The sequence below is a fragment of the Desmodus rotundus genome, chromosome 13 (genome assembly GCF_022682495.2).
Source record: "Desmodus rotundus isolate HL8 chromosome 13, HLdesRot8A.1, whole genome shotgun sequence".
In the NCBI taxonomy this organism is placed as follows: domain Eukaryota; kingdom Metazoa; phylum Chordata; class Mammalia; order Chiroptera; family Phyllostomidae; genus Desmodus; species Desmodus rotundus.
In genome coordinates this window covers 22,833,676-22,854,527 of record NC_071399.1, presented here as the reverse complement: position 1 = coordinate 22,854,527, position 20,852 = coordinate 22,833,676, and the positions used below count along the sequence as shown (strand labels likewise).

Genomic DNA, 20,852 nt, shown 5'->3' with positions numbered 1-20,852 from the left:
TTTTTACAGCCTAGTAGTATTCCATTGTATAACTGTCCCGTAGTTGTTTTAGCCACTCATCTACTGATGGACACTTAGGCTGCTTCCACTTCTTGGCAATTGTGAATAAAGCTACAAAGAACACACAGGTGCTTGTGTTCTTCTGAATTAGTGTTTCGGGTTTCTTCAAATACTGGGATCACAGGGTTAAAGTGAAGTTCCACTTTTAATTTTTTTTCTCCCTTTCCAAGTTGGATGCCTTGTATTTCCTCTTCTTGTCTGATTGTTATAGCTAAGAATTCCAGTACTATGTTGAATGAGAGAGGTGAAAGTGGACATTCCTGTCTTGTCCCAGATCTTAAGGGGAATGCTTGTCGTTACTGCCCATTGAGTTTAATGCTGACAGTGGATTTGTCATAGAATTCTTATGACAAACCATAAAAAGGATTATACTCTTCAACCTAGCGATCTGATTTCTAGCAATTTATCCCCCAACTGGAAAAATGTGTTAAGTAGTAAGATATATATTACAATGTTATCAGTGCGTACCAAAAATTAGAAACAACCTAAATGTCAAATAATTACAAAACAGCTAAGCCAAGTTATGGCAGATCGACTCGATGGAATGATACACAGCCATTATTTTTGACTTCTACTTCTAGCCAAGGTGGAATAACAGGGACCAAATCTATCCTGCCAGCTATGACAACCAGCAAACCCGGTAAAATATATAAAGCAACACTTTTCAGAATGTTGGACATCAGGCAATAAAATACAGTGATACCTGAGACAGAAAAAAAAAAAAAAAGGTGAGCTTTACAACTGTCCCAGTTTGCTGTCTAATGAAAGTTAACAGATCACGACGAGGAGTGAGACAACCCAAGCAAAGCTTAGTGAACTCTTCGAATTGAGGAAATGGAGCTGGTTGTCCCCAAGGCAGCTGGAGCTCACTGGACAAAGAAGCAGAAGGAGAGAGCTGCACAGACAGAACTTGGGAGCTGGGCAGAGGGCTCCCCTCACATATTAAGGTGAGTTCTGATTTATGAATGCGTGTAAGGAAACCACCTGAAGCCACAGAAAGAGTTACCTGTAGTAATTAGAGACAAGGAATCCCACAACTCACACAGGACTGGGAAAAGTCCCTGTCCTTACCACTTCCGGAGGAAAACTCCGTAGTTAACACAGCACTGAGTAGAATAGACAGGAGGGGTTTTGCCTCAGTAATAGGGAAAATTAGCCCTAGGCTAAATGATACTCTGGTCCTCTCTAACAGAGCTTAAAAGCAACACTCGAAAGTATCAAACTATAAACTATGTTCAAGTAACATAAGCACACTAGAACAAAGTTCATCAATGTAAATTTAAAAATATGTAATACCCAACAAGGCAAAATTCACAATCTCTGGCATCCAATAAAAAAATTACAAGGCATGCACAAAGCAGGAAAATATGATACAAAATGAAAAGAAAAATCAATCAAAACTGACTGAGAAGACACAGATGATAGAGTTAGTAGACAAGGATATTAGAAGTTATTGTGACTGTAGATCATGTTCAAGATGCTACAGTAAAGACTGAACGTGCAATGATACCAACTAAAGAGAAACAAATAGAACTTACAGAGATAAAAAATACAACGTCTAAGATCAAAGTTACAGTAGATGGAATTAATGAAAGAGTAGATACACAGAAGAAGAATGAACTCGAAAAATAACAATACAAATTATTCATAATTAAACCCAGAGAATAAACAACAAAATAACCAAGGCAAATAAATGAAATGTGAAAGAACTTCAACTTCTCAAATAGAAATGTACTGAGAGTCCCTGAAGGAGAGGAAAGAGGAAAACAGAAAAAAGTTGCTCAACATCACTAATCATCAAAGAAATGCAAATCAATACCACAATGAGATACCACATCACACCTGCCAGAATGGCCATCATCAATAAATCAACAAACAACAAATGTTGGCAAGGATGTGGAGGCATGGGGACCCTTGCACACTGTTGGTGGGAATACAGATTGGTGCGACCACTATGGAAAACCGTGTGGAGGATCCTCAAAAAAATAAAAATGGAACTGCCTGATGACCTAGTGACTACACTTCTGCAAATATATCTGAAGAAACCTGAAACACTAATTCAAAAGAACATATGCACCACATGTTCACTGCAACTTTATTTATAATGGCCAAGATACAGAAGCAGCCCAGGTGCCCATCATGAAATGAGTGGACAAAAAACCTGTATTACATACACACAACAGATTACTACCTGGCCATAAAAGAGAATGAAAGTTTACCTTTTGTGACAACATGGATGGACCTAGAGGGTATTATGCTAATTGAAATAAGTCAGTCAGAGAAAAAAAAATAACACATGATTTCATTTATATGTGGAATTTAAAGAACTAAATAAAAACAGACTCAAGATACAGAGAATAAACTGACAGCTGTCAGAGGGGAGGGGGTTGGGAGCTGGGTGAAAAAGGCAAAGGGAGTAAGAAGTAAATATTGGTAGCCACAGAAGAGTCACAGACATGTGCATTACAGAATAGGGAATATAGTCAGTGATGTCATAATAACTATGTATGGGGTCAGGTGGGTACTTGACATATGAGGGAACCACTCTGTAAAATACATGATATTGTAACCACTATGTTGTACATCTGAAACTGATACAGAATGTAACACTGAATGTAAACTGTAACTGAAAAAAAAAAAAAAAAGATTCTGGGATTTAAAAGGGTCAGTCCAGAAAAGCTTCCTTACTGCAGTCAATTAAAGTCTGGATGTGCTACATGTGACATATATGTGCACATAATTCTTTTTTTTTCATGTTTCCAATTGATTTTATTTTTTTTGTTTTTGAATTTTATTGTTGTTCAAGTACAGTTTTCTGCCTTTTCCCCCGACATAATTCAATAAAGTACTTAATTATTGTTTTAAATACATAAAACACTATAAAACAAAAAAAACAAATTTTTAAAGACTAAATGGGCAAAAGTTTTCCAAATTTGAAGAAACTATAACAGCACAAATTGAAAAAGTTTCACAAATCCCAAGTATGCCAAGGTACATTACTGTCAAATATTAAAAATCAGAGATGAAGAGAAAATCTTACAAGCGACTAGAGGGTAAAAACACGCCTCACAAACAGAAGAACAAAAGAAGGATGACGGCAGATTTCTCAGGAAAGACAACGTAAGCCAGAAGACAAAGTAGGGACATCTTTGAAGAAGTAAAACGGGGCTAAAACTTCACCCTAGAATTTTTTACCCAGTTATTATTCAAGGCAAATTTTTTTTTAAATATACAAGAGCTAAAAGCATTTGTCACTGGTAGACCTGCATTATAAGAAATGTGAAAAGAAGTACTACAAGCAGAAATTAAACGATACCTGATCGAAACCTGACTTTAAGAAAAATGAAGAGCACTAGAAATGGTATCTATGTGGGTAAAGACTTTTCCTATTATTTAAATCTTTAAAAGATAATCAGCTGTTTAAAGGCACAACAGTAACAGTGTGTTGCACAGGGCTCATAACCTATGCAGAAGTATGCCATCAGGAGCATTAAAGGCAGGGGGAGACAAAGGGAAGCGTAATGAATACAAACTGAAGATGGAAAAATATCAACGTGCTAGCTTTAAACCCAAACATATCATAATCAAATTAAATACACAGAGCAACTCAATCAAAAGGCAGAGATTGGCAGACTACATAAAAAAGCAAGACTCAACTACATGCTGCCTGTAAGAAACCTGCTTTAAATATAAATACACGAGCCCCAGACAGATGGCTCAGTCGGTTGGAGGATCGTCCTGTGCACCAAAAGGTTGCGGGTTTGATCCCTGATCGGGGCACATACCTAGGTTACGGGTTCCCGATCAGTGTGTTTCTCTCTCACACTCATGTTCCCCTCTCTCTCTCTCATTCTCTCTCTTTCTCCCTCTCTCTCTCCCCCCGTCTCATATCCTTGGGTGAGGGTTAAAAAAAAGAATTAGATATAAAGACACAAATAGATTAAAAGTAGAAGGCTGAGAAAGGATTTCCCATGCTGACTAATCAAAAGAAATCTGGAGTCACTATATTAATACCTAATTGCAGAACAGAATATCACCAGGTATAAAGAGAGCAATTTCATAATTACAAGGGTCAATATATCAAAAGACAGAACAATTCTAAATGCTTTTGCACTTAATAACAGAGTTTCACAATACATAAAGAAAAAACGAATAAAATTGCCAGGAAAAAACCAGGCAGATTAGCAGTTATAGCCAAGGACTTCAATACTCTTCTCTCAATAATTGACAAAACAAATATACAGAAATCAGTAAGGATATAGAAGTCTTAAACATCTGTCAACTAACATGAACTATTCATAAAACACTCCACACAATTATAGCAGGATACAAATTCTTTTCAAGTATATACAAAACTTATAACTAAGATAAATCACCTTCTGGGCCATAAAACACGTGTCAAAAATACAAAAGAATTCAAATCATACAAAGTATGTTCTCTAAATACAATGGAATAAATGAGAAATCAGTAACACTAAAACTGCTAGAAAATCTTCCAGATACTATAAAACAAAGTAACACACTTCGAAATAACTCATGGGTCGAAGAAATAATAAATATATTAGAAGTCATTCTGAGCTGAATGAAAATGAAAGCAGAACATATCAAAATTTGTGGGGTGCAGAAACAGCAGTTCTTGCAGGAAAACTGATAGCATTACAATGTTTATATTAAGAGAAGAAAAAAATGTCTCAAATCAATGACCTTATTAGCCTTCTATCCCAAGAAACTAGAAAAAGAAGAACAAATGAAAGCGGAAGTAAACAGACCGGGAGAAAATATTTACGAAGTATTTTTCATAAAGGACTTGTACGCAGAATAAAGAACTCTCAAAACTCAAGAAGACAAGCAACCTAACTAAAACCAGGACGAACAAGTTGAACAGACCCATCCCCAAAGAAGATATGTGGGTGACAAATGAGCACATGAGAAGATGCTCAACATCGCCAGTAATTAGAGAAATACAATTAAACTCACAATGAAATGCCACTACATACCTATTAGAATGGCTAAAATTAAAAAGAGTGACCATTGAAGTACTGAAGAGGATGTGGAGAAATTAGAACCCTTGTATACAGCTGGAGAGAATGTAAATTGGTACTGCCACACTGGGAAACAGTTTGGCAGCTTCTTAAAAGGCTAAATACAAAGCTAGTCTAGGAGCCAGCCATCCCACCTACTATCTACCCTAGAGAAAGAAAGTGGATCTTCTCAGTAGGGAGATACTGGTGACAAGGAGCTTATTCACAGACAAGCAGGGAATAGGAATAAGTGGTATATAAGTAATTACCATAGTATGTGATAGTGCTTACAGTAACAGGAGAATAGAAAGGGCATATTAATTCAGATTTAGGCAGTCAGGGAAAACTTCCTAGGGGAAATAAGGTATAAATTGAAATCTGGGTGGTAATTAGCCAAGTTCCAACAATGTAAATATAATATGGTACGAAAGCCCAGAGGTAATAGAGGGTAGCCTATTAGAAGAAGTAAAAGAAGTTACAATGCGGCAAGCATAGTGAAATGAGTTGGAAAAGTTAAGCTAGGGACAGATCATGCAGGGCATTTAAGCCACATCCAGGATTTTTGGACTGTGTTCTAATAATGCAGAAGCACTGAATTTAAAACAAGATACTGGCATAATCAAAACTGAATTCTTGAAGGAAAAACACTAAAATTCTGTAATGTAGTGTGGAATGTGGATTAGGAAGGTGGGAAAGAGGAAGCCTAATTAAGAGACTACTATGTAAGTCCAGGCAAGAAACTGAAGGTAATTCGTAGGGACAGAAAAAATGGAAACATTTGTGAAAAATCTAGGAGGCAGCACCAACATAATCTAATGCATAACTGATGTGAGAAGTGGGGGAGGTACGAGGACGCTCCATTTCTGACAGGCCCCTGGGAGATCACACCGATTTTCTTCATATTACTTGCCATTGTACGTAGGTCCACTGTCCACACTTCCTCCGTATCCTTCCGTCTCACAGTTTGGGGGAGCCCAGCCACTTTCACAGTGACAATTCTTATTGCTATTACACACCTTCAAAACAACCAAAACACCATTTTTATTCATTGTGAGTGTTGATTTCAATCATGAACTCTAGAGTGGAAACCAAGAGAAAGAACTGAATTTATGCAAATCCATGGACACTCTTTAAGGATAAAATTTTATCAGGTATCTCAATTCCCCAAGGTCTAAAAAAGTCTAAAACTCTTAGGAAGTCTCACATGACACTGGGGTTCCTCATTAGTCAGCATGCCTCCATGAGCAAACCAAAAGAGCAGACGACTCACCCCGTGTCCGTGACACTTCTTCTGAATATCACAGTCATAATTCAGAACAGAAGCATTTACACATTGGAAGTTTCTACAGACCTGAAAAAAAGGAAGTAATGAGTAAAGAAAACTTGAACACATTGATAAAGCTAGCCAGAAAAAAAAAAAAAAAAAGACCTGGGCATAGATTATTTCATTGATTAGGAACTCTTTCAAACTTTTAAGGAATGGTTATTCCCACATTATATATTTGCAAATGTAGCAAAGTAAGTAAAGTTAATTAATTGACACATAGCTAATCAAAAAGGGAAAGATAATACAAAGGCCAAAAACAATGCTAAAACTGTAAGCTGTCCTTCCACATAAATATAAAGGTGAAAATCCTAACTAAAATATTCAGATGAAGAAAACTACAGTATTTCCTCATTTTTGATTTCAGGACATAAATTTGGAGCCAAAGATGAACTACGTAGGACAACAAAAAAGAAGAGGAAGTGTTCTCCTTTTCACTTTTTTTCGCTCTTAATGTTTAGCTTCTCCCCTAAATACAAGCGCAGTAGTACCAAACTGAAAGCCTGCTCACAGTGCCAGAGTCCAGACTTCAGCGAGGCCCAGACAGAACAGCACCCGACCTCTGCTATTGTGCGGCTACACAGCATGTCTGGTGTGTGGTCCCATCAGTGTGTCAGTAAGGTACACTTCCCAAGCATGTCCTATCCTTCTTGTGCACAAATGTTGGTGACACAGTATGGAAACGTAGTAACCTGGAGTTTAAAGCCAACATTTTTCCAACAAAAAAAAGCAGGTGGGGGTTTGAAAGTAACAATGATACATCTTACATGGGGGAAACCAGTAGATAATATTTTTATTCTTGATGTTGGTGGGGGAAATATGTTAATGTGTTTTTCTTGCTATAAAAAGAATAAATAGTATAATGAAAAAAGACAAGTAACTGTCAAACTGAACTCACACACACACACACACACACACACCACAAACGTACAATTTGTGCATTCTAGGAAGAGAGTACGATAAAGTAGAAAACATTTTTAAAACACTTAAAAACAGTACTAAATAAGATCACAGAAATAGAATGAAACATTAATAAATTAAACTGTGCCAGTAAACACCAAAGCCCAACCAAATTATAAAAATACGAAATGAAAACAGAGGATATTTATATTATATTGGGACACAAGAAGCTTTTCTAAGCATGACAGGAAACCAAGACAAAACAGTGTTAGCAAGAGCGTGGGAGAAAGTAAGACAGCCTCACACACAATTAGTGTAATGGCAATTGTTACCACCCTGCTGAGAGGGAAATGGGCGTGCCTATCAGATTTTAAATGTATATGCCTCTTAATTTAAAAAATCCCCTAGAAATCTCTCCTACAGGAGTACTCACAGAAGTAGGTGAGATTAAATGTAGAAGAGTATTCAGTGCTACGAAAAAGTAAATAAACTAAACAACAAATAAGAATGTGAAAGATCGGAATATGTAATTATCAAACACTGTATCTTCTAAGTGAGAACACTATCTTCAAATGCGCATTTGTCAAAAATGAACATACAGAGTCAACTCATTAACAGGGATGGTTTATTCCTAGACATGAGCAGAGATTTTAAACCCAGCACCAAACGTGAAGCGTGCCCAATTTCCAAAGCAAAGAGTCAGGTTCACAGTAAATCTTTTTGCCTTCTCTTATGTCACATTGGGGGGAAAGAAAAGGGCATACGAAGACGTGGAAGATACATACAATGGAACACTACTCAGCCTTAAGAAAAGATTCGTACTGCCATTTGCAACAACATGGATGGACCTTGAGAATATCATGCTAAGCAAAATAAGTCAGACAGAAAAAGTTAAGAACCATATGATTTCACTCATACATGGGCTATAAACCTGAAAGCAACAAATAAATAAGAAAAACATACAAACAAAAACTCTCAGACACAGACAACAGTATGGTGTCCAGAAGAAAGGGTGGGACAGTGAGGGGTAAAGGGGTCACCTATGTGGTGACAGGAGATGGTGTGACTTTGGGGGGTGGACACAGCGCGATATACAGATCACGCGTCAGAGAAATGCATAAGTACGCTTGACACCTATACAATCTTATTGACCAATGTCACTCCAATAAAAGTTTAATTTTAAAAAAAGAAAGACAAAAGCGTTTTCTGTTGGTTATGATTTTCAAACCTGCCCATCAGCACTTTTTTTCTGTTATCCCATCAGTTTCAGAGAAAAATCTCACACCAGTGATAATGTACACTCTGAAGTAATCAAACGTTCCAGTTAACTGTATCACGGCCGCCATGAATTCTGCCCGCTACCGATTCATTCGGCCTGCAATGTCAACAAAAGCCTCTGAATGCCAATGCTGTGCTATTCTCAGCCAGGCTGACAGATCACTTCTAAAGAACAGGGTACCGGTGGACCCTTATTTTTATCCTGTAATTTTTTAAAACAATGTAACGCATGCACATGGTTAAAAATCAAATAGTGATAAAAGTGCTTATGAAGAAATAATTCTATGACCCATTCCTATCCAGTCCGCCATTCTATCCTATTTCTTAATTTACTTATTTTAGACATCATCAATTAATGTCTGTATGATAGATAAGAATTTCGCTAACACAAACCCAAATGCCCGTTCCCCACCTTCTCAAATTAAATATTGCTTAATATTTATACCATAATGTTGGTGTATGAGCCCCTTGGTACGTTATATGCCACCATTACTTGAGCAAGTTCATAACTAGGTGAAGGAAGACAGGGGAGGCTGATAATTGGAGACCAAAGTATCATCTCTATCGATAAAGCAGTTAACATGACTCAAGTAAACAATGAACTGGGCTTCCTAATTCTGCACCCCAAAATCAAACTTACCTGCCTAGTCACAGGCTGCTCTGGACAGCCACAGGCCTCCCCCCACAGAAGCAGAGCCTGCCCTGCTAAATTTACTGCATGGCTGAGAGAGCAGACCAGAATGCACCCTCTCTGCAGGCAGGGAGATCTGAAAAGAGAAGACAGAAGGGACTGAGCTACCCATGCCCAGTGTCTTCTCCCAAACCCTTCAGCTGCATCAGTCACTTTGCATCCCTCGGAGTGAAGCGAAGGAGAAACACACTGAGGCTGGGAGTGTTACTTCTTTTCCTCCATCTTTATTGAGATATAACTGACGTATAACATAGTGTAAGTTTAACGTATATAACATGGTGATTTGATAAACTTCTATTTTGTGAAATGATTACTACATTAGCCTTACTTAACACCTCCATACTCCCCATAATTACCATTTCTTTTCTGTAGTGAGAACACTTAAGATCTGCCCTGTTTGTACTTTCAAGTGTATGATGTTATCAACCATAATCACCATGCTGAATACTAGACCCTGAGAACTTAATCATCTTACATCTGGAAGTGTGAACCCTTTGACCAGCATCTCCTGTTCCACCACCCCACCCCTCAGCTCCTGGGAGCCACCATTCTACTGTTTCTATGACTATGGCTTTTTAAGTTCCACAAGCAGGTGAAGTCATGCATTATTTGTCTTTCTCTGACTTAGTTCACTTAGCATAATGCCCTGAAGGTCCATCAGTGTTATCTCAAACGGCAGGATTTCCTTCTCTCTCATGAATGAGTAACATTCCACTATACAGATTATTTCAGTATCTTGGCTACTGTAAATAATGCTGCAGTAGGAGTGCAGATAACTACTCAAGATCCTGTTTTCACTTCTTTTGGTTATATACCCAGGAGTAAAATTGCTGGATCACATGGTATTTCTATTTTGAATTTTTTGAAGAAATTCCATACTATTTTCCACAGTGGCTATACCAATTTACATTCCCACCAACAAGGCACAAAAGTTTCATTTGCTCTATATCCTCATTAACACTTATCTCTTGTCTTTCTCATGACAGCTTGTATCATAGGGATGAGGTGATAGGTACCCTATTGTGGTTTTGATTTGCACTTTCCCTGATGATTAGTGGTGTTGAGCGTATTTTCAGGCACCTGTTTGCCATTTGTTGTCTACTTTGGAAAAACGCATTCTGATCCTCTGCCCGTTTTTAATCAGTTGCTATTGAGTCCAATAAGTGCTTTACGTATTTTGCAACTAACCTCTTATCAAATAGATGATTTACAAATATTTTCTCCCAGTCCATAAGGTGCCTTTTCATTTTGTTCATTATTTCTTTTACTGTCCAGAGGCTTTTTCATTTGGTATAGTCCCACTCAATTAATGTTGCTTTTGATGGTTGGGCTTTTGATATCATAGCAAAAAAACTATTGCCAAACCCAAAGTCTAGGAACTTTATCCCAGTGTTCTTTTCTAGGGGACATACCATTTCAGGTATTATGTTTAAGTCACTAGTTCATTTTCAGTTAAATTTTGTAAGTGGTAAAAGATAGGGATCCAATAGCATTAAAATATTTAATAGCATGTGAATATCCAGTTTTCACAATACTACTTACTAAAGAGATGATCCTTTCTCCACTGAGTATTTTTAGCTCTCTTATCAAATATTAGTCGGCCATACATGTAGGAGGGTTTGTTTTGGGTTCTCTCTATGCTGTTCTGTCCGTCTAGGTGTCTATTTTTATGCCAGTGCCATACCATTTGAGTACTACAGCTTTGTAAAGCAATTTAAAATCAGAAATGGTGATGCCTGTAGCTTTGGTCTTCTCTCTCAAAACTGCTTTGGCTATTCATAGTTCTTGTGGTCCTACACAAATTTTCAGGATTACTTGTTCTATTTCTGTTAAAAAGGCAAATGTAATCTTGACTGCATTGTATTTACAGATGGCTTTGGGTAATATGCAAACTTTAACAATATTAATTCTTTCAGTCCATGAACATTCGATATCTTTCCATTGACAGGCATACTTTGAAGATATACTGGTTCAGTTACAAACCACTACAATAAAGCAAATATCACAACAAAAGAAGTAACATGAATTGTTGGTGACTCAGTGCATATAAAAGATATATTTACACTATACTGTAGTCTATTCAGCATGAACAGCATTGTGTCTAATAAATACACAGGCCTTAATTTAAAAATACTTCATTGCTAAGAAACATGAACCATCATCTAAGCCTGTTGGAAAAAGGGGGCCACTAGACTTGTTCAATTCAGGGTGGGGTTGCCATAAACCTTCAACTTGTTAGAGAAAAAAAAAAGATCAGTATCAGAGTGCAATAAAGTGAAGCACAATAAAATGAGGTACGCCTGTATTTGTGTCTTCTTAAACTTCTTTCACCAAAGTCTTGTAGTATTCAGTGGACAAATCTTTCACCTCCTTGGTCAAATTTATTCGTAAGCATTTCATTTTTTTTGATGCTATTGTGAATGGCATGGTTTTCTTTCTTTATTATTCAGACAGTTCATTGTTAATGTATATGCCTGCAACTGATTTTTTATGTTGATCTTGTATCTTCCAGCTTTACCATATTCGCTGATTTTTGGTAAAATTTTTTGGCGGAGTCTATAGAATTTTCTATGGAAAAGATCATATTATTGCAAACAGACAATGCCACTTTTAGATTGCAGTTTGGAGGGCTTTCATTTCTTTTTTGCAACCTGCAGGCTCTAGCTACAAATGCCAGCACTGCGCTAAGTGAGACTGGTGAGACTGTGCACCTCCCTCTCGTTTCTGACTTTCCGGGAACAGCTCTCAACCTTGCACCACTGGGCGTGATGTAAGATGCAAGCTCGTGAGACACGGCTTTTATTTGTACGGGGATTTTTAACATGAACGGGCTTCATATTTTGTCAATGCCTTTTCTGCATCAATTGAGAGAATCTTATGATTTTTGTCTTTCGTTCTATTAATATGATGTATCATTTTTACATACTGAGCCATCCTTACATTCCAGAGGTTAAGTACAAATTGATCCTGCTGTATCATCTTTTTAATGTGCTGTTCAATGAGGTTTGCTAGTATTTTGTTGACAATGTATGCATGTATATTCATCAAGGATCTGGAATATAATTTTATTTTCTTGAATGTCCTTATGTGGCTTTGGCATCAGGGTAATGCTGGATTTGAAATTCAAGTTTGAGAATATTCTCTCCTCTTTGATTTTTTTGAAGAGTTTTTATTGGCTTTAAATTTTCTTTAAACCTGTGGTAGAATTCACCAGTTAAACCACTTGGTACTAGGCTGTTCTTGGGAGATTGTTGATTACTGAGGCAATCTCTTGTGACTGGTCTGTTCAGATTTTCTATTCCATCGTGATTTAGTCTTGGTAGGCTGCATGTTTCTACAAGTGTTTCCATTTATTCTATGTTACCCAATTTGTTAGCATATAATTTTTTCATAGTAGTCTCCTGAATTTTTGCACTTCTGTGGTGTCAGTTGCAATGTCTCTTCTTTCATTTCTGATTGTATTTATTTGTATCTTCTCTATACTCCCTATTTTATTTTTCATTTCACTGATTGTGTTCTCCAGCTCCAAAATTTGTTTGGTTCTTTTTTATGATTTTTATCTCTTTGTTAAACTTCTCATCTTTTCATGTATTGTTTTCCTGATCATGTTAAATTGTCTATGTTTTCTTACTGTAGCTCACTGAACTTCCTTTAAAACAGCTATTTGAGCCCTAGCTGGTGTGGCTCAGTGGATTGAGTGCCAGCCTGAGAACCAAAGGGTCACGGGTTTGATTCCCAGTTAGGGCACATGCCTGGGTTACGGGCCAGGTCAGGTCCCCAGTAGAGGGTGTGTGAGAGGCAATCACACATTGATGTTCCTCTCCTTCTCTTTCTCCTTCCATTCCTCTCTAAAAATAAATTAAAAAAATATTTTATTAAAAAACAGCTATTGGACTTCTTCATTGGTAAATCACTTACCATCATGTCTTCGGGACCAGTCACTGAAAAACTGGGACCCTTCAGTGGTGCCATGTTTCCTTGATTGTTCATGTTTCTGAACTTTGAGTCCTCATGTTTGAAGTAGCAGTCAACTCCTCCAGTCTTTACTAACGGCCTTCGTGAGAGACACACCTTCCTTCAGTCCAGGTAGGGATTCTGAAGCTTCCACAGCCTTTTATGGGTACGCCTGCTCCACACTTCTTGCTTTCACTTGTTGCAGAATTCTTAGGCTTATTGCCTTCCATTGATCTTGCGACACACCAAGCCCAGTGCCGACAACCTCCTTTTTGTTCACTAGGTGTCTGCAAAAGCTCACTCCTGCTACCATTGTTAGGAGAGCGTATGGGGTGCCCACAGGCCACTTGGAAAGCTCCACAGGCAAGGCATCCGCAGTCAGTTGTGGGTGGGCTTCTGGTGGAGTATGCTAAACACTTAGTAGGATCTGCATTCTTTTAATGTCCTCCAAGGGTCCTATCCCCCTCTCCCAGCCTCTTCTCGCCCCTCAGTCATACAGTCACAAGTCGGTACGTTGGTGGTGGAGAAAGAAGGGACCCTGCACAGCTGGGGAAGCCAGGTATTCACTCCCCAGCTCTCATTTCCCCCGTGGGAGAAATCATGAGCTGAAAAGGTCTCTCCTGTCTTAAGCTGTGACACCTTGGGTAAGGAGGGATTCGGGTAGAGTCAAACTGTTTCTCTTACCCTCTCCAGTGTGTCCAACTCACATTTGTTTTGCTCCAACATTGTGCTGGAACTTCTCTGCTAGAAACTTGGACTTCTGCAAAGGCTGTCTCATCTGGGAGTGATTGACTAAAATGTTATTTTCCAGGGGCTTCCAGACTGTGGCCTGGAAGGGCTGGAGCCAGGCAAAAGCCACTGCAGAGTGCACGTCCAGGACTGCGGTCTCTGCCTACTACCTGACACGAGGTAGGCAAGACCCCGCCTGGCCTGCTGGTGTATGGTGCTGGGTCCCACAGCTCTTACAAAGGCACTTCTGTCCATGGATGGATGCCGAATTGTTATTTTGGGGGGCACACAATGAGCAACCTCTTATTTGTCCATGTTGCTGATGTCACCCCAAAACCCAGGAGTGTTATTTTAATGGAAGTTCCTCCACAAGAAAACAGTGAAATGGGGAATAAGTCTCCCTTGCCAATAGTTAGACAAAACACTGTTGATCTGAAAGCTAAGTACTAAGACTATATTTTCTTTTAAAGAGCTTTTGTTCCTACTGCAAATAACACTTGCCTTTCTTATACAATTGGCCTTTTGTGTCATTTCCTCTTTCAAGTTCCCTCTTTTTCTAAGAACCTCCTTTGGAGTCTGCTTGCCCCAATCAACATCCATTTTCTTGGCCTGATACACAGCTGTTATCTTGAAATTTCTGTTTGACACACTTTTATATCCTAGGTTACAATTCTTTTTGCTTTATTTACTCATTTACTGGAACATTATGTTAGACGATTTCCTAAGAAAGGACAAATAAAAGATAAATTTTCTGATCCTTTAAATCTCTGAAATGGTTTTACTGTGTCCTCTCACTCGTTGATGCTTTGGCTATCCATAGAATTCTAGGTGGAGAATCTTTCAGAAACATGAAAGTATTGCTCCTTTGTCTTCCAGAATTTGGTTTGCAACCTCATTCTTTTATATGTGGCCTATTCTGGGAGGTGTTTGTTCGTTTTGTCTCCAGAAGCTACTGGGATTTTTCTTTACAAGTACTCTAGAATTTCATAATTGCCCACTATTCTTATTTTCTTTCTCTAAATTGGAAATTTTAACTAGTTGAATTTTAAAATCTGTATTTGATCCTTGCAGCCTTTCATCTTTTCTCTCATATTTTGTCTCAGTTTTTTCATCCGGCCTCCTCAGAGATTTGTTTAACTTTACCTAACAATCCATCTCAGTTCACTCAGGTATGCATGAAGGGTACAGTGTACTAGGGTTAGGATAGGGACACAGGCACCTCTTAAGAGGATGGCCAAATATAATACCAAAAATGTTGGCTTCTCATCTCCAACCTAGAGGCCTAGGCACATGGCTGCTGATACTTGTGGACCGGGTAAGAAAAGCAGAGAGCTAAGAGAAGGGACTAGTCCCTCCCTTAGGAGACTAAAAGTAACTCCATTTCAGTCTCATGGTTCACCCCACTCTCAGCTATAACCATTATTTCGAAATCACCAATTCTTTTAGGGTTCTGCAAGGCTCAGACAGCCTTCTTGTTCACATCGTATCATCGGCACTGTAAGTCGTAGGTTCTACTACTCTGTCAAACCAATTTCTGTCCTCCCTCAGGTTCCCAAAACTCATGGAAAGCTTTGTTTACTGATGAAGTCTCATACATTTCCTGCTTTGGGATTTATTCCCTATTTTTTCATCTATATTCTGAGAGGATTTGGATAAATAAACATTACAATCCAACATCTTGTATGGATGTTTTCTCCAATCCATGTTTTGACTCTGAAGTTAATAATTGACTGTGATGATTACTTTTATGGCCCACACGTATGGGATATATAGTGTCAGATATGTGATCAAACATTTTTCTGAGTGTTTCTACCAGAGTGTTTTTTTTGGTGAGGTGAGCATTTAAATCAACAGACAATTAAGCAAACTGCTTCCCTAACATGGATGAGCCTTATCCAATCAGCTGACGGCTGGCATAAAACAAAAAGGCTAACCCTCCCCTCAACAACAGGGAATTTCACCTGCCTGCCTGTTCTCAGTCTGGGACTGCCGTTTCCCTCCTTGCCATAAGCCTTCTCTAGCCCTGCTCCTACTTCATGGCATCCCTCAAAGAATTCTTACAGTTTCTGCCCTACCTTCTTTTAATTATATATTCCAAACAAAAAAGGAATTTGGCCTAGTTCATCTTCTCAAATGGAACCTCCGGCATGCAGTCAGGAGATGGCTAACTCCTGGCTCCTTTCTGACCCAAGCGCTGTGGTCGGGACAGCAGGGAGCACGGGCGGGACAAACGCTGTGAGGTTGCTGGTACAGAGACACACATGGATGCTCACACACGCACACTCACACCCCTGGAAATCACCTAAGTGTCCCAGTAACGGCAGACGGACTAATAAATTACAGCATGTTGATGGGGAGGGGAAATATACACAGTATATGGCAGCACAGAAACCATTAGTTATGATGCATGAAAAAAATCTGGAGAGTAGAGGTATAATTATTCTTAACTTTGCTCTTGGTGGCTTCCTATTTTCCCAAATTTCTATAATAAATATAGATTTCTTTCATAACCAAAAAACATCACTTACTTTGCATAACGATTTTGTAAATTTTACTTTGTAAATCGGAAACATTTTAGTTACCTTTCCAGAGCCACATTTTGTGCCTTCATTCACCATCCCAGGATCTGGAACATCTGATCCTAGCTGAAAATCCACACCCCAACATTTGGTGCCTCTACTGGGAGTCTGAATAATAGCAGGCACAATTCCAAACACAGGCATGTCTTGTACATTCTCACACTGAAGCTTCCCACACAAAGCATTCCTATGAAGATTGAAAAAGAATGCAAACATAAAATGCCCCTGCTGTAGACACAAAAGAAAAATCATATTTCTATGTGTGTAGACAGGAAGTGTTCTGCTACTTAGCGGAAGGGAATCTCCACAGAAAAAGTGTATGAGAGCAACACAGATGGAAGCAACTCTCTTTAAATATGGCAGAGAACAGAGACAAATGGATGCCAGGATGCAAATTAGTAGGGTACCAGGTGGTGCCGATGCTCCTTTCTTCACACCTAATCCCTCTTCACCATCTGTCTAGGGTTCAAAAAGTCTAACTAATATTTTCTTATAAATATGATATAACTTTATAAAGACTAGTACCCAGAAGATAATAGAACTACATCAAAAGTCAACTGTGTCTTCTTAAAGAATTATGGTAAGGAGAAAATTAGATTCTGTAGTGTAAAATAACTAAGAAAGGATTCCAGCCTTCTTGGCTTGGCTATTAGTTACTTACTGAAAGATTCAATCATAACTGATCAATGCACCAAGGCTGTGTGAGTTAAATGTCCTTCCTGAATCCTTTCATAACATGTAAGTACCCCTCCAACTAACGTCAACTCTTGTGATGCTGTATTAAAATGTCCTACTTAATTTTCTTCTGATCCAAGCACCTACCCTATACCTGAATCTCCTCTATGATATCACTGCCAAGTCATTATAGGGTATTGTTTTATAGTTTCTCTAACTTGCCACCTCCTAAAAATTCCCTTTCTAGATATCATAACATTCCTTCACTTCTTCAGTTGAACTCCACCTCCCTGTAACCTTCCCTCACTGGTTCCAGATCTTCCACAGGAGGCCACACAGATAATGTCTTTTCCTTCTCCCACATGGCAGCTATTTTAAGGACACTTACAATGAAGCTCCTGAGTACTTACTTCACCAGTACGATAGCCTACAATCACTTCTCATGCAACAAAGAAGGTCCTTTCTAAATACGCTCCGGTTTGTTTTGCTGCCTCTGAAGCACAGTGCTCAGAGTGAAGCGTGAAATTTCAGTTACAGTCTGACAAGCAAAGAACAAAACGGTTCCCTCTCATTTCCTTTATTCTACACAGCATACTTCTAGCAAGCCCAGGATTATGGGAGCTTTTGTGGTAACTATGTCAATATGTAATATTACATTCTTAACGCCCTTGAACTTCTCACTAGTTAAACCTCTGCAAAGGCTGCTATTAAGCCTCCCCTTCCTTCTGTCCTGCACTCAAAAGTTAGTCATTTTGTCCCAACTTTCATTTATCCTTATGTCACCAGCTACTCACTGGGAGACTTGTGTAAAGTGCTTAAATTTTCTAAGCTTCAGTCTCTTCATCTGAAAAACAAGAGATATATGCCTATCTCACACGGGCGTTTGAAATTTGATATGAAAAGCCTCTAGAGCAAAGCACAGCGTAAAGCAGACCTCAGTGAGCACCTGTCGGAGCCCTCCAAAGTTCAGGCTGCTACGGTACACTCTGTGATTCATTTGTAGTCTTGGTGGCATACTGAAGTTTAAAAAGCTATCAGCTGATTTCTCAAAAGAATCTTGAAGGCAAGAAGGGGCAGGAAAGAAATATTTGAAGTCATGAAAGGCAAGGACCTACATCCAGTAAATAAAGATTACTTTATCCAGCAAAGCTATCATTTAGAATGGAAGGGCAGATAAAGTGCTTCCCAAATAAGGTCAAGTTAGAGGAGTTCATCATCACCAAGCCCTAATTATATGAAATGTTAAAGGGACTTATCTAAGAAAAAGAAGATCAAAACTATGAACAGTTAAATGACAACATACAACTATCAACAACTGAACCTAGGAAAAACAAAAACAAAAAGTAAACTAAGCGAACAACTAGAACAGGCACAGAATTACAGAAGTGGATATCACATGGAGGGTTATCAGTGGGGAAGGGGAGGGAGGAGAATGGGGAAAAAGGTACAGAGAATAAGAAGCATAACTGGCAGGTACAAAATAGACAGGGGGAGGTTAAGAATAGTACAGGAAATGGAGAAGCGAAAGAACTTGTGTATGCACCACCCATGGACATAAACTAAGGGACAGGGGGAGTGCAGGAGGGAATGGGGTTCCTGGACAAAGGGGTGTAAAGGGGAGAGAAAAGAATGGGACAACTGTAATAGCACAATGAATAAAATATACTTTAAAAAGAAAGAAAGAAAATACAGTTGACCCTTGAACAACATGGGTTCGAACTGCACAGGTCCACTTACACACAGACTTTTTCCAATGAATACTATAAACGTATTTTCCTTTCCTTATGATTTTCTTAGTGACATATTCTTTTCTCTAGCTAGCTTCTTTATTGTAAGAACACAGATATATAATGCATATAAGTACAAAATACGTGTTAATCAACTGCTTATGTTACCAGTTAGGTTTCCAGTCAACAGTAAGCTACTAGTAGTTAAGTTTGAGGGAAAGTTCTGACTATGTGGGGGGTCGGGGGTCAACGCCCCAAATCCCCATGTTGTTCAAGGATCAACTGAACTCTTAATACATATAAAGCTGTTACATATCAATGAGAAAACTATAACCACTTCAACAGAAACATTAGCAAAAATGCATGAAAATAGGCAATTCACAAAATAAGAATATAAACAGCCAACAAAGCTAAGAGCCGTTCATTGTTATATGAATAAAAGATATTCTATTACCAGTCTCAGCTGAATAATTACTTCAGGCAAGGATCATCAATGCAGGTAAAACCATCAAGCGAAACATGGGTGGGGACCTGGGTATTCATATGGTACCACATCATCACTCCACGTATTACCTCAGAGTTGCAATGAGAAAAACATGACTACGAGCTCTGGTCATTGCCACTTAGTAACTTTGTTAATAAAACAAACCAGAATTAGTTGTCTTCTTGATATAAAGCACCACTTAAAAGTAGTCTTCCCCCAAATGTTTCACCTAAATCTAATTAAGAACTTAGATTTAACTTCAGATTTATAACAAATTCAGGGGGTAGAGACGCAAGTTAAGCAACATTGAGAAGAAGCTATCAAACGGAACCGGAAGAACTGCCCCAGTCATTTCCTCAGTGAAGAATAATATTTTAGATTAAAAGTGACTTAAGTGACGTGACAAATAACTGCAATGTATGATCCTTGACTAAGTCCTGATATGGAAAAAAATAGCTATGAAAGACAATTTGAGGACAATTGGAAAAATGTTAGTATTGACCAGGTAGTACACGATACTAGAAACCTGTTAATGTTTTTAGATATGATAATGGTGTTGTCAGTGGCCTTTTACATTAGAGATGAACACTGAGGAATTTAGGAGTGAAAGATCCTAATGTCTGTAATTTACTTGCAAATGGTTCAGCAAAGTCTACACAAAGTAAATATGATAAAACATTGACAACATTTTAACCTAGGATATATGGATTTTCATCATACTATTACTCCTCTGTACATTCGAAAATTTTCATTTAAGAAGCTTAGCAGGACGGCACCGTCTGTGTACTGGAGGAGCAGATAGCTCTCTCAGTGGAACAGGACAACACGTGCACACAGTGTCTGCGCCAAGCACAACAGCGGGCTGGACATGGGGTGGGGACGAGATTACATGGTGCACGAAGAAACCAAAGACACTCACGAAGCCAAAAGCAACGGGTACAGGAAGAGAGGATAAGAACAGGGAACAAGAGCATAGGAGTGGAAGCCACGTTTTCTCTATATCCCTTTAAACATTTTTTGAATAACCAACAATAAAAATAAGTAATTATTTACAAATTCATTTGAAACAAAGGCGAAATACCTGTTTGATAGAACAAATTGGAAAAGTATTTTTTAAGGTAATACTCCGGCATTGGTAAGAGTGCAGGACAAATATAAATCAGTTAAACATTCTGAAGGTCAATTTAGAAGTGTCTATAAAGACCCTTAAAATTATTCTCCTTATTCTTTGACTAAAAAAAATCTCTGGAAACATTCAGAGAAATAAACAAATACCTAAACTGGATTTAACATGGCCTTATTTAAAACAGCAAATTACTGGAAAAAACATAAGTTTCTAACATAAGGAAATGGTTAAAAGAAGTTGGGTGCATACTATAAATGCTCTTAATAAAGTGGAAAGTGCATGCATCAATTTATAAAACAGTTTT

General features: G+C 38.3%; 1 protein-coding gene across 2 annotated transcripts in view; it reads right to left on the bottom strand.

Annotated features, from left to right (window-relative positions):
* The window catches only part of ADAM9 (ADAM metallopeptidase domain 9), a 97,442-nt gene that overhangs the window by 11,059 nt on the left and 65,531 nt on the right, over nucleotides 1–20,852 (bottom strand). For both annotated transcript variants that reach the window (XM_024562838.3, XM_024562837.3), the window contains exons 16-18: nucleotides 16,540–16,723; nucleotides 6,352–6,432; nucleotides 5,992–6,097 (exon numbers count right to left, since the gene is read on the bottom strand). In XM_024562838.3, coding sequence (XP_024418606.2) covers nucleotides 5,992–6,097; nucleotides 6,352–6,432; nucleotides 16,540–16,723 — 371 coding nt within the window. The remainder of the gene's footprint in view (nucleotides 1–5,991; nucleotides 6,098–6,351; nucleotides 6,433–16,539; nucleotides 16,724–20,852) is intronic.